At 46.3% G+C, this 11789-nt stretch overlaps 1 protein-coding gene across 3 annotated transcripts in view; it reads left to right on the forward strand.

Annotated features, from left to right (window-relative positions):
- Positions 1-5125, forward strand: part of LOC119174596 (uncharacterized) — a 172625-nt gene extending 167500 nt beyond the window's left edge. For all 3 annotated transcript variants that reach the window (XM_075895386.1, XM_075895387.1, XM_037425580.2), the window contains exon 7: positions 2259-5125. In XM_075895386.1, coding sequence (XP_075751501.1) covers positions 2259-2662 — 404 coding nt within the window. In that variant the 3' untranslated portion in view covers positions 2663-5125. The remainder of the gene's footprint in view (positions 1-2258) is intronic.
- Positions 5126-11789: the final 6664 nt, after the last annotated feature.

The following is an 11789-nucleotide window of genomic DNA, read 5'->3' on the forward strand; positions in this document are numbered from 1 at the left end:
TCAACTAAAGCTTTCGCCTTAATCGTCTAAGGATTTCGACTTGGTGAAGGCTGAAAAACCAAACTCACTCAGCTTCACTCACGAATATATTTTTTTAAGAGAGGGGCTGTTTAGGCTGATCGTTAATCCGTGCATAGCCGAAAGCTATAACGAAATGGCAGGTGCGCTCTTCGTCCCCTTCTTCATATTCCTGCTATTTCTCATTTCCTGCTTCGCCGCCAGAGCACTCTCGTCATTGTTTTTTTTTTTTCGGCGTGGAATTCAATAACTCCAATGGGCATGAGACCGAGTATACTGAGAGAGGAGAAAGAAAGATAAATGGAGATACAGAAAGGGAGCAAGGGTCGAAAGCAAATATGAAGACAGGTAAATAAATAGACAGATAGACGAACACGGTGACACAGACACAAAAAGAGACAAAAAAAATGAAGGATAAAGACTGGGTGAAAGAGAGAAAAAGAAATTGGGGAAAAAGAGAAAGCCAGAAATAGAGACAGAGAGAGGGAAAGAGAGAGAGAGAGAGTTAAGGCAATAGAGAGAATCACAAGTAGAATTAGCGAGTAAGAGAAAGAAGTAGACGCAGAGAGACAGAAATTAAGATAAATAGAGAAAAAAAAATAGAAAGAAGAGAAAAATAAATTGAATTGATTATTTGTTTCTGTAGTACATGAAGGCTGAAAAAGAAAGAAAGAAAAAAAAACGCCAGGCCTGCGCGGTAGGTGCAGCACAGTCGCAGCGAAAGCTTGAAGAGCGGCCTTTCAGAGCCTTTCCAAAACACTCACTGGGTAACTGCTGCAAGCTCACTTGCTTGGTACCCACTAGGGTAGTATAATAAACTTTTGGGTATAGTATGCCGGCATTCGCTATGCTATTTTCGTCATTCTTTTGAGAAGCGTGGTATCCGCTAAACAGTTGCAAGGAAATTTGTGTCAATTGTCCGTGCAGTGGCTTACGACGATGCGGAATTATTGCTGAAGCGGGTATGCGCCACATTTAACGGGGGAAGAAGAACAAGCTTTTGTGATTGTTTGGAGCATTGGACGGCCTAATGTTAGCGCGTGACCCGAAAACAACAACTGCGAGTGCCCCTAAAAGTGGTCTCATAGTAGCTTTCGCTGAAAAACAATGGGAAATAAGGCAGGCTGTCCAGCTTCGCACTTGCTTGGAACCACTAGCGCGAAACTGCCTGAAGTTTAAAAAAAAACTACGGAGTCGTCACAGTCAGATCTCCCGAAATTCTACTGATGTGCCCCGTACTCAGAATCAATGGACTATAACTGGACTCAGACCCAACAAACATAGTTCAAAGGTGCCTTTCGGCCTGTAAACAAACCCCGCAGCATAATTGGTAACTTATACGCGGCCTATGCAAAGCGCAGCATACAAAAATGTTTGATGCAGTCAAAGATAAAACGATAAGCAAATACGGAGGAGCATAAATATTCACATGTAACGCATAAAGTTTTCTTGACCAACGTGCGCCTTCTCTGTATTTTTTTTTCCTGTTAACGAGTCGCTTTTACTTGTTTCGGATCTCTTATCCGTGAACGTCAGAACTTCTATTTGACTTGTGTGATTACTAACGCAATTTGACTTCAATGTGCCGTACCGAAAAGAGAGAGGGAGAGAGAAGAAGCCGACAAAAAATATTAGCTACCTTTACCGCAATGAAGATTACGCAATTTCCAATTTATGATGGTTGTACGCTTTTCTGAGACATGTGTTACCGTTTACTGCACACATAGTACAATTATCTTGCAAAAACAAGATTTCGTCAGTATACAAAATAATTAATAATTATTTCGTTGCCGACTATTTGTAGGACAACAGTGCATCGAAAGAAGGTGACCTGAAGATCTGTTCTTGTCGACTTCAGGAGTTGGAGTGTTTACATTTAAAAAATAAATAAATGCACTTCTTTACCTTACACAGCTGGTTAAAAGCTCACGTATTTCGTTGCTTTCCCACTGCGAATACTTACGCTCACTTAGCGCATTTAATCTAACATTCCTATTGTGCTAATCAATTCTTGTACTCACGTTATAGGTATAATGCCCATGTTTCTGATGTAAAGTGCACTATATTTTTCGATGATATCACCAGTGTTCTATCGAACTGTTTACGTACTTTCACGGTATAAGTGAGGAAGTGTACACAACCTCCGTCCTTCGGAGTCCGGGCTGGAAAAATTACCTCGCCTTGAAGTTAAATGACTTTTCCTCACTCTTGTCTTTCCTCCCCGTGTCTATTTACTGCAGACAAGGGCCTCGGCTGCTCGTCTGGCGTGCTGCCCGCTTACGCCCCAACCGCCGTCATCAAGCACGAAGTGTCCATGCCAGCGTCGCCTGGAGGCATGAACGTCGACATGATGGGCAACGCCGTGGGCGAGTCGCACAGTCCCCGCTCGCTCTCCTCACCCATGACGCCTTCCTCGGCGGTACTGAACAAGCACCTGCACGGACTGCGCATGAGTCCGCTGGACGTGCAATCGGCGAACAGTAGCCCGCTGCTGATGACCGGAGACATGCAGACGGGCAACGTGTACCAGGGGCCCACCAGCGTACTCGTACAGGTCGACCAGAGCAAACTTCAGCAGCAACAGCACCAGCAGCAGCAACAGGGCAACCCTTCCACCATCATCCAGCATCATCACTCGTCCTAAAGATGCCTGCTCCTCCTCCCGCTGTTTCCAGGGTCCTTCACAGAACCGAGATGTAAGGCACTCCTGTAGGCAGTCGGTGTAAACTACAAAGAGCTCGCTGAAAGCGTCAGTGGGAATAGGACTCTTAAAGAAACCATTCCTCAAGGGGCAACGCCAAGGGACCAAAAGCCACGAGGCTTTCCTGGAGCGCATTAAGTCTGCAGGATGCGAGTGTTCCGCCTTCCTGGTCTATGGGGACCATTATCTTGAATATACAACTCATCAAGTGACTATCCGTCGTGAGCCTCACTCCTGAGTCCACCGCGTTGCAGGCCTAGGTCTACCGGACCTCACCATATTGCAAAAGCTGGGGTCAGTCGGCTCTTCCGTTAAGAAGACAATCTGTCCCTACTCTTAAAACTTCAAGCGACTAGCTGAGAATTAAAGCTCTTCAGCAGGAATGAATTGGTGGGAAAAGCGCGAGGTTCTCGAGTTGGAAGCAGTTCCTCAGTTAAATGACTCAACGAGTGAGGTGTCGCTTTTCAACAGACATTCTAGGACATGCTCTAGCGAACACACCGGCAGTCATCTCGTTTCGTGCAGTGCATGGTGATCGATAGTCGACCAAATGTGACCATGCATATACGTTTACCAGCAATGGGCCAACACTGCTCCCCAGAAATGGCTGAGAAGTTGGAAATCGAAGCGGTACAAAAGCAAAGCCGTGGAACACGACAGTATTCCGCCGGTTTGTTTTCTTTCCTCGAGAGGCGAATGACCCGAGTACCTGTTTCACGCACTGAACTGACTTGCGCAAATCGCCGTGGCCGTGAGATGAACAAGGCTCTGACATGTGCCCACAATCGCCTGTGCCATTGCAAGAACCACTAAGTACTGCGCTGAGGTCTGCCAGTTCGGTGCAGTGACACCTGTGTAGTGGAGCCAAAGTGGGTGTGTGTGTTCGCACGCCATTGAAAAGCGCTAGATATCACGCTGCGAAAAAGAAAATCGTGACAATGCACTTATTAAATACAGCACTTTCATGGGGTTTGCTCTTTTTTCTTTCTCTCCCACCGGATATCACTGTTGAAGCAGTCTGCGAAGCCTGACCCTCACTCCCAAATACTCGCTCGATGTGGCAATACCGTGCAAATAACAATTCCAGTATAATTTTCTGGGTCAGTCTTTGTTCCAATGAATGCCGCTAACGTTATGAATGATAAGCCTTGACGAGTCTTGAACCGCGTAAGGCCATATGCAGCCTGTATCAATATATATGTACAAATTGATTGCAGTCGTATGTAGCGGAACGATGAGGCTTGAACATTAAGGCTGGTATTTAGATGGCGAGCATCATTTCGTCAGGATCCTGATAAAGCCAAACCGCCATCTTGAAGCGTAAGCTTGAAGCTTAAGCTTTGGGATTTCCTCACTCACCCACTGTACATAGTTGCGTTACGAGACAACTGTGTCTGGCTCGTACGGTTAGACAGCATACGTAAAGTTGGTCTAACCATTCACGTACGAAAATCGTTGCCATATAGATTCCTGCCATCCCGAACCACTTCAAGCATCTCGCAAGCCAAGCACTGTGCCCCATAAATTTGCTGGGATAAAACAGCAAGCTTCAGCTAGAAAGGCAAGCCTGAGAGGAAGCTTCACAAGTGACACTGTAAGAACCGTTCCACGCGCTTCCCGCACAGCCGCAACTCGCGTGCCGGGACCCCTACCGCACGCAATCGGGGGACAAATAAGCCAATTGGCGACGCTCTTTCACCCTCCGCAGCGTCGCCAAGTGGCTTATTTGTCCCCCGCTTGCGTGCGGTAGGGGTCCTGGCACGTGAGTTGCGGCTGTGCGGGAAGCGCGTGGAACGGCCCTAACCTTAGAATATGCAGCTGTAGTCTGTTCGCACGGACAGGAAGTGAAAGGTAGAGGACTGTTTCAAACGGTGACGTCATGTGGGGACTTGTATACATAGACAAACAGGGTGAATCTGAATAGGAACATTTTGAGGAATGGGGCATTCTCGAGTCCTTTCTGTAGAAACATTTCACAGACACAATTTAATGTTCTCCTACAGTGGGCGATCTGTGACATCGTTACTTCTTTTTTTTTCTTTCACTCATAGGTCACATGTTGTGTAGATACGAATGCGGGGCCACATCTTTGTTTTCATAGTTTTATCCAGGATACGTGAGTGGGGCCAATTTTTCGTTTGTTTGTTTGTTGTTTTCTTAGACATCCTCGTGGAACTCTGCGTGAAGTGTTGTGGTTGTGTTTGTGGTGAAAGACTGTACATGTTGTGAAGTGCGAACGAAGCCATATTTTTTTTCGGTGCCTGCAGACGTTTATGCGTTGTACACCAATCAAAAAGATGATGACCAGCATGAATGTGACACGCAGTTTTTCTCTTTCTTGTTTCCAAATGCACTTGTCAGGTATGATGTTCGAAGCAATAGAAAAAAAAAAGTTTTACACAAATACCCTCAATGAATCTTGTCTTCTTCGTGCACTGGTGTCAATCATTTGTTAAAACACACACACAATTTTAGTGGAAGCTTGTGTTATTTTTCTTCGAAATCTCATCCTTAAGTCACACACCTGTGATAACGTTGCATGAGCTGACGCGGGCTTTTGAATGAATGATTGATTAATATGTGGGGATTAACCTCCCAAAATTACCATATGATTATGAGAGACGCCTTAGTCGAGGGCTCCGAAAATTTTGACCACCTGGGGTTCTTTAACGTGCACCCAAATCTGAGCACACGGGCCTACAGCATTTCCGCCTCCATCGAAAATGCAGCCGCCGCAGCTAGGATTCGCTCCCGCGACCTGCGGGGCAACAGCCGAGTACATTAGCCACTAGACCACCGCGGCGGGGCTGACGCGGGCTTTTGTAGTAGAACTTTTCAGTCACAGAGTTTCTTAAAATTAACTAGAGGGGACTCTGGCGCTGCGTTATCAATTAGTTAATATCTTGTGCCCGCTGCTTGCATGCTTACAAAAAATAAGCACCCCAGGACATTTATTTTTCAACCTCTCCATGGGAACGCAATAGAACAGACTGCATCCACGTCTTGTTCTTTAACACTTTTGCAAAGTCACACTAGCCCATTGGCGTACCGACGGAAAGGGGGGGGGGGGATTCAGGGGTTGTAAACCACCACAGAAGCATCAGTTTCACCGCGATGCATAGTTGATAGTGGCATTTGGAAATCCAACGCGCAACCCTGCTATCGGAGTAGTGACTATATAGGCCCAACCTATCCGGCCTTTCCCGTTTACAACTACGGTATCGGGTTAAACGCTAATGCAAAGTTTGCTGAGAAAGAGAGAGATAAAGATGCAAGGAAAGGCAGGGAGGTTAACCAGACGCGCATACGGTTTGCTACCCTGCACTGGGTAAGGGATGAAGAGGAGAAAAGAGGTTGCAGAGAGATAAGAAGGTTCAAAGAATCACGAGTACACTCCGGAGAGCACACACAGTCTACAGGCGGTCGCTCAGGTTTGTTGTCTTCAAGTAAAGTAGGAGTGTTTTAGTCGTTTTCTGCGCAATGGAGGCAGACGCTCAAGGTCCCAGAATCTTCTGCACACAGAATAGTTTTGAGTCAAGTTGATTGAAAACCATCCGGAGCTGGCATCGCTGCGTGTCGTAGCAAGCGCAGCTTCACAGGACGTGTTCGATGGTCTCTTCAGCTCCGCTGGAGTCTCATGTAGAGGTGTCTGCCATACCAATGCGGAAGGAGTACACCTTTGTGAATGCAACACCCAACCAATGGTGGCATAACAGTGTCGCATCGAAGCGGGAAAGTTGTGATGGTAGCTGTATCTTGAGCGAAGGATCCAGTTGATATAAGTGACACCTTTGGAAGCTGGTAGACGACCAGAACGTGCGTGTAAGATCTCGAGCCAGCAAGTAAAATTGTCTTGCTGCATCAGTCCTTGAAAGAGGAATCGGGACCACACTTGTTCCTTCATGGGCTGAGCGGCCTGCATCATCGGCTAATTGATTTCCCGTGATACCAATATGTCCAGACAGCGATTGATATATAATATCATGCCCTCGTGCGAGAGCTTCATGATGGCAATGTTTTATTTCATGTACCAATTGTTCATGGTTCCTCTTACGCATGGTAAACTGCAAACTCTGAAGTGCTGCCTTCGAATCACAGAATATGACCCATTTTCCTGGACGCTCTTGAACGAGATATTGTAAAGCGGCTCTTATAGCAGCAAGCTTTTATGCCGTAGACGTAGTCATGTGCGACAACCTAAATTTGATTGTCATTGCTGCAGCCGGAATTACAGCGGCACCTGATGAGCTGCTGGACGAGATTTACCCATCAGTGTATACCTGCGTTCGGTCAAAGTACAACTCATATAATAATAGCAGTGTTGCTTGCTTCAATGCTATTCTGGAGTGACTACTTTTCCTTTTGATACCCGGAATTTGTAGACGTACTTGCAGCTGGTCGAGACATCACAACGGACATGCGATTCTCGTCGCTGGCGTATATTCTGACGGAATGCTGTTTAGGTGTTTGGCTATGACGTCTGAAAACGTAGCACGTGGTCTTTCGGAGGGTAGAAGGGCCAAATAGTGGCCGGGGACACGGCTAGCATGTCGATTGTGTGCTCTGAGGCAATCCACAACTCTATATGTCCTGACCGGATGGTCTTTGGCAAGCACGATTGTGGCGTAAGTAGAAGCGCATCGGGGCAGTCCTAGGCAGATACGCAGCGCCTGACCCTGCAGACTCTGAAATGAAGGAGTATTGAATTTGCAAGTGTTAGTCAGTACCGGCAAGCTATAGCGAAATAGACACAGAAATAGGGCCCTGTAAAACTGTAGCATGGAGGCATGCTTTCCCGCACAATAGATAGCAGTCTCTTCTTCAAGTACGCACAATGTGGACTCCACGAAAAACTTCTGTCGATTATTATGCCCAGGAAACGATGCGTCCGTGCATATTTGACACTCTGCCCATTGATGTAAACAGGGATGGCGTCATTGGTTTGCGTGTAAACGCAATGAACGAGCACTTCACAGTTGATATAGTCAGGCCTTGTTTCTGAATGTAGGCTGTTGTGAGGGTTGCTGCCCGCTGTATTCGTGCGCGCGCCTGAGGGAGAGTAACTGCAGCACTCAAGAGGCAAATATCATCGGCGCATATCACCGACTTTGGCAGAACCTCCGCCAGACCAGTGAGGGCCACATTGAACAAGGTGGGGCTTAAAACACCTCCCTGAGGTACTCCACATTAGGTGTAATGTTCAGTAGTTTTACCCTCATCTGTTTGCATGAAAAACCCCCTGCCAGTTATACAATTTTTTATCCATTGAAACATTCGTCCACCAATGCCCATTACTGCGAGAGAAGTGAGGATGGCATCGTGAGCCACATTATCATATGCACCCTTCACGTCTAGAAAGAGTTCCACTGATATACGCTTGCGACTTTTTCCTTGCTGAATAAATGTCGATAAGTCAAGGGCACAGTCGATGGAGGAGCGGCCCCGACGGAAGCCTGTCATGCAGGAAGGTATAGTTGGTGTATCGCTCCAAGTACCACTCGAGACGAAATAGAACCATTCTTTCCATCACTTTTCCGAGGCAGCTTGCGAGGGCAATAGGGCGATACGCTCTCAAATCCAATGGTGATTTTCCCGATTTCAGAAGTGGTATTATTCGACTTATTTTCTATTCTCGGGAAATACAGCTGCTGAGCCAGGAGTCGTTGAAGCATGCTAAAAATTCTCTTCTGGTGTTTTGTCCAAGATGTCCCAACGCACTATAAGTAATACCATAAGAACCTGGCGATGACTTGCGCTTAGAAGTGACTAATGCACCTCCCAGTTCTTCCATGATGAATGAAATGTCCGTTTCTGGCAATCGAGTCTAGGGAACGATCACAGCGTCGATGCTCTCGTTCATAACATTCCCGGCAACTCTCAGAATGGCCAAAACTCTCTATAGTGTAGAACTGGCGTTCGCGTTGGTCGACGGCCTTACGATCTCGCAACCGAAAGACCTATGGCGCGATATACCAAGAGTTCAAAATTAAGTTTATGATTTTATTTAAATTCGGCACTCAGAGGTACATTAAAACCACTTTTGCCGACAAGTAATTAACGCTCTCAGGCACCCAATTAACTAAGAATGAATAACGAACTTTTAGTGACTGTAGAAGGCGGGAATATTTACAGTGAAAAGTTGGAGGAACTCGCGCTTACATAAAGTTTAACTTCGAAGAACTCTTCTAGCATGCCTGCACTCCAATGCTTCCGGCTGCAAAGCTTAATTGCCCGCTTGAAGGCAGTCACTGAAAATAACAATATTCAATATTACTAAATTAGGAGGCTGACAGCGGCAATTACTCTCTAGCATTGCGTTACCCTCGATACATCACTTGTCTCCAAAGCTGATCTTCAAGCACCCCCCCCCCCATGCAGCCTCGAATTCGGAAAAACCATGCAGCCCTAATTTTGACCACCCGGTACATCGGAATGCAAGTGGTATGCAGCGTACGTATATAAGTCCATATAAGAATATACAAGTGACATACGGAGTGCAAGTGTATATAGGAATTGAAGTGGTCAGGAGGTGCTTTGTGAGGGCATGCCATTGTAAATATTGCCTTAATTCACTCTTGCTTAACGAGAAATTTGCCTCGTTTGACAGAAACTTTTGAACCACTACTCCATATGGCTGCTGCTATCGAAATGCACTTGTATTGTGCGAGAACAACGTCAACTCGTACGCTATACACGTGTGCATTTAACCAAGATTTCATTTGCGAAAAAGCGAACAAAGCTACGACAGCGCAACTAGCGGATGTATAATTGCATTCTGAAATTACGAGGAATTACGGAGAGAGATCTATAGAACATCTATGCAATGCCCTGGAACATACTCCTTGTATGATGTTGTATCACGTGCTGCCAGTCTGCCTGCATTCAGCCGGATACATAAAATACCAAATGTTAGTTGGATGTAATTGCCTGGAGAGTCAATTAAGGGCCCATTTGAATTCTCACTGGGAACACAAGCTCCACGTCAAGTTTGACGATGGAAGTTTTCCCGTCTGTTTTTCTTTTACTTGTCGAAAAACAGCGATCGCTCCAATCTACGTGTATTGTGATACACGCTAACAATAATAATTGTCGCGGTTTTTCGTGCCAAAGCCACGACATGATATTAGGGACGCCGTCGTGGAGGGCGCCGGGAATTCGGACCATCTGGTGCTCCTTAACGTCCACTTAAACATCTATGTACACGGGTATCTATAGCATCCGTCGAAATGTGGCCACCGCGGCTCGGATGAATAAACGCGACCTTTGAATTGGCATGTCGAGAACCCTATCCGCTCGAACACCTCAGCGGGACAGTGACAACAAACAATCACCTCTCGTGGGTTTTGTGCGAAATAATATATATATATATATATATATATATATATATATATATATATATATATATATATATATATATATATATATATATATATATATATATATATATATATGTGACGCTACGATGAATGGGCGACGTGGCGTGGCTCATACCCCATGTTTATTCTAAAAGCACTTCTTCCTCATCTGCTTCTACCAACCGTCGCTACCTTCTTACGTCACATGATTCCCCCTCCCCCCGAAAGAATGCGCTAGCTACAATCTAGAGAGCATGAACAAATGGAGTCTTATAACAAAAAATAATGCCAGAAAATGCAGTGGTTCCATGCCACACGGTGGTTCCATGCACTTGCACTAAATGTTCACAGGAAAGGCAGTCCGGTGATATCTAGGAGACCTCAGGGGGGCGAGGTTGGCTGTTGCGTTCTGGAGAGCATAACCATGCCTTCAGCGTTAAAAATAATGATGGCACAACCTGGTTAATATTGAGGAACGAACAAGGTTGGGAGTCCTTGTAGCGTTGGAAGGTCGGTTGTCTCATGCGTTGGAACCTGAGTCGTGGCTGCGACAAACGCTTTGCTTCTAAAATGCGTGCTTGTGGGCGGATTGTGACGGCGTGATGCCTGCGGGCTCGCGGTATGCAAGAAGTGCTTCCGCATCTTTCTTGGTGTTTTCCGTGCTGTTGCGGTCTGTGTAACTGCAGGCGCAGGGAGCGTCTCTGGCGACTTTCATCTGTGCGAGAAAATTTGACGTCTTGGAATACTTTTTGGGTTAGAATTCCTATTTTCCGCTGTTCTTCAATTGGTGAGTGCGCTTCCGTTGAATTTTGCGTTCGTCGATGCCCTCGTTGCAGTCTCTCTCGTTGTAGCATGAGTTTATGAACTTGGCTTTGCTTGTTTTCCTGAGACTTCTCAAGGGATGGCTGTAGTGGCACCCCTTCCGGAATGGGGCATTCATTTCCTTCGGTGTTTGACGTGTCCTGTCGACAGCTGATGCTTGAATTGGTGTCTTGCTTGTCGGGCATAGTTGGTAATGCGTCATCATTGCTAGCAGGCTGTTCAGAGGCTTCTTTTTCGCTGTTCACTGCGACAAGTTCTTGCGCCTGGTCATCTGCCATGAATACGGCGTCCTTATAAGGCAAGTGGTGAGCGTTAGGAGTGCTTGAAGAACCACGTGACGAAAACCCAGGTGGTGGACTACGTATGCGAGACGAAGCATGAAAGGCATCAGTAGGGTGGGCGACGTCTCGTGTCGTATGTTGGTGCCACGACTTTGGAAATGCCGACTTTCGTGCACAAGAAAGCTGCGCTTGACGGTTGGGTTTTTCCCAATATATGCATGGCCTTCTGTAAGTAAACGCACGTGACACTTCGTCTTGAGGCACTTGTCGATTCGCGCTGGACTTTCGAATGCTTGAGGACTGCTTAGGAAATTGACGATAGTGTGCAGTTGTGTCTAGATGGTTGGCAATGAGTAAGTCTTGGTCATAGTCATTAAACGGGTAATCATCTCCTCTTTGATTTTTTGCCATGACTCGTCGTTCTCGAATATGTGAATTACGTAAAATTTGAATGCCTCACCGGTGACGTAGTCGCTGAAGTTCGTAACCATCTCCCGTTCAGACAAAAATGCAGCGGTATAGCGTGGAGTTCGAACAGGTTGAACCAGTCCTGTACGGGTCCATCGTCCGCTGATCCGGTGTACTTGGGGATGTCGAGGTCAGCCGATGATT

Source organism: Rhipicephalus microplus, chromosome 5 (assembly GCF_043290135.1).
Source record: "Rhipicephalus microplus isolate Deutch F79 chromosome 5, USDA_Rmic, whole genome shotgun sequence".
NCBI classification, from domain to species: Eukaryota; Metazoa; Arthropoda; class Arachnida; order Ixodida; family Ixodidae; genus Rhipicephalus; species Rhipicephalus microplus.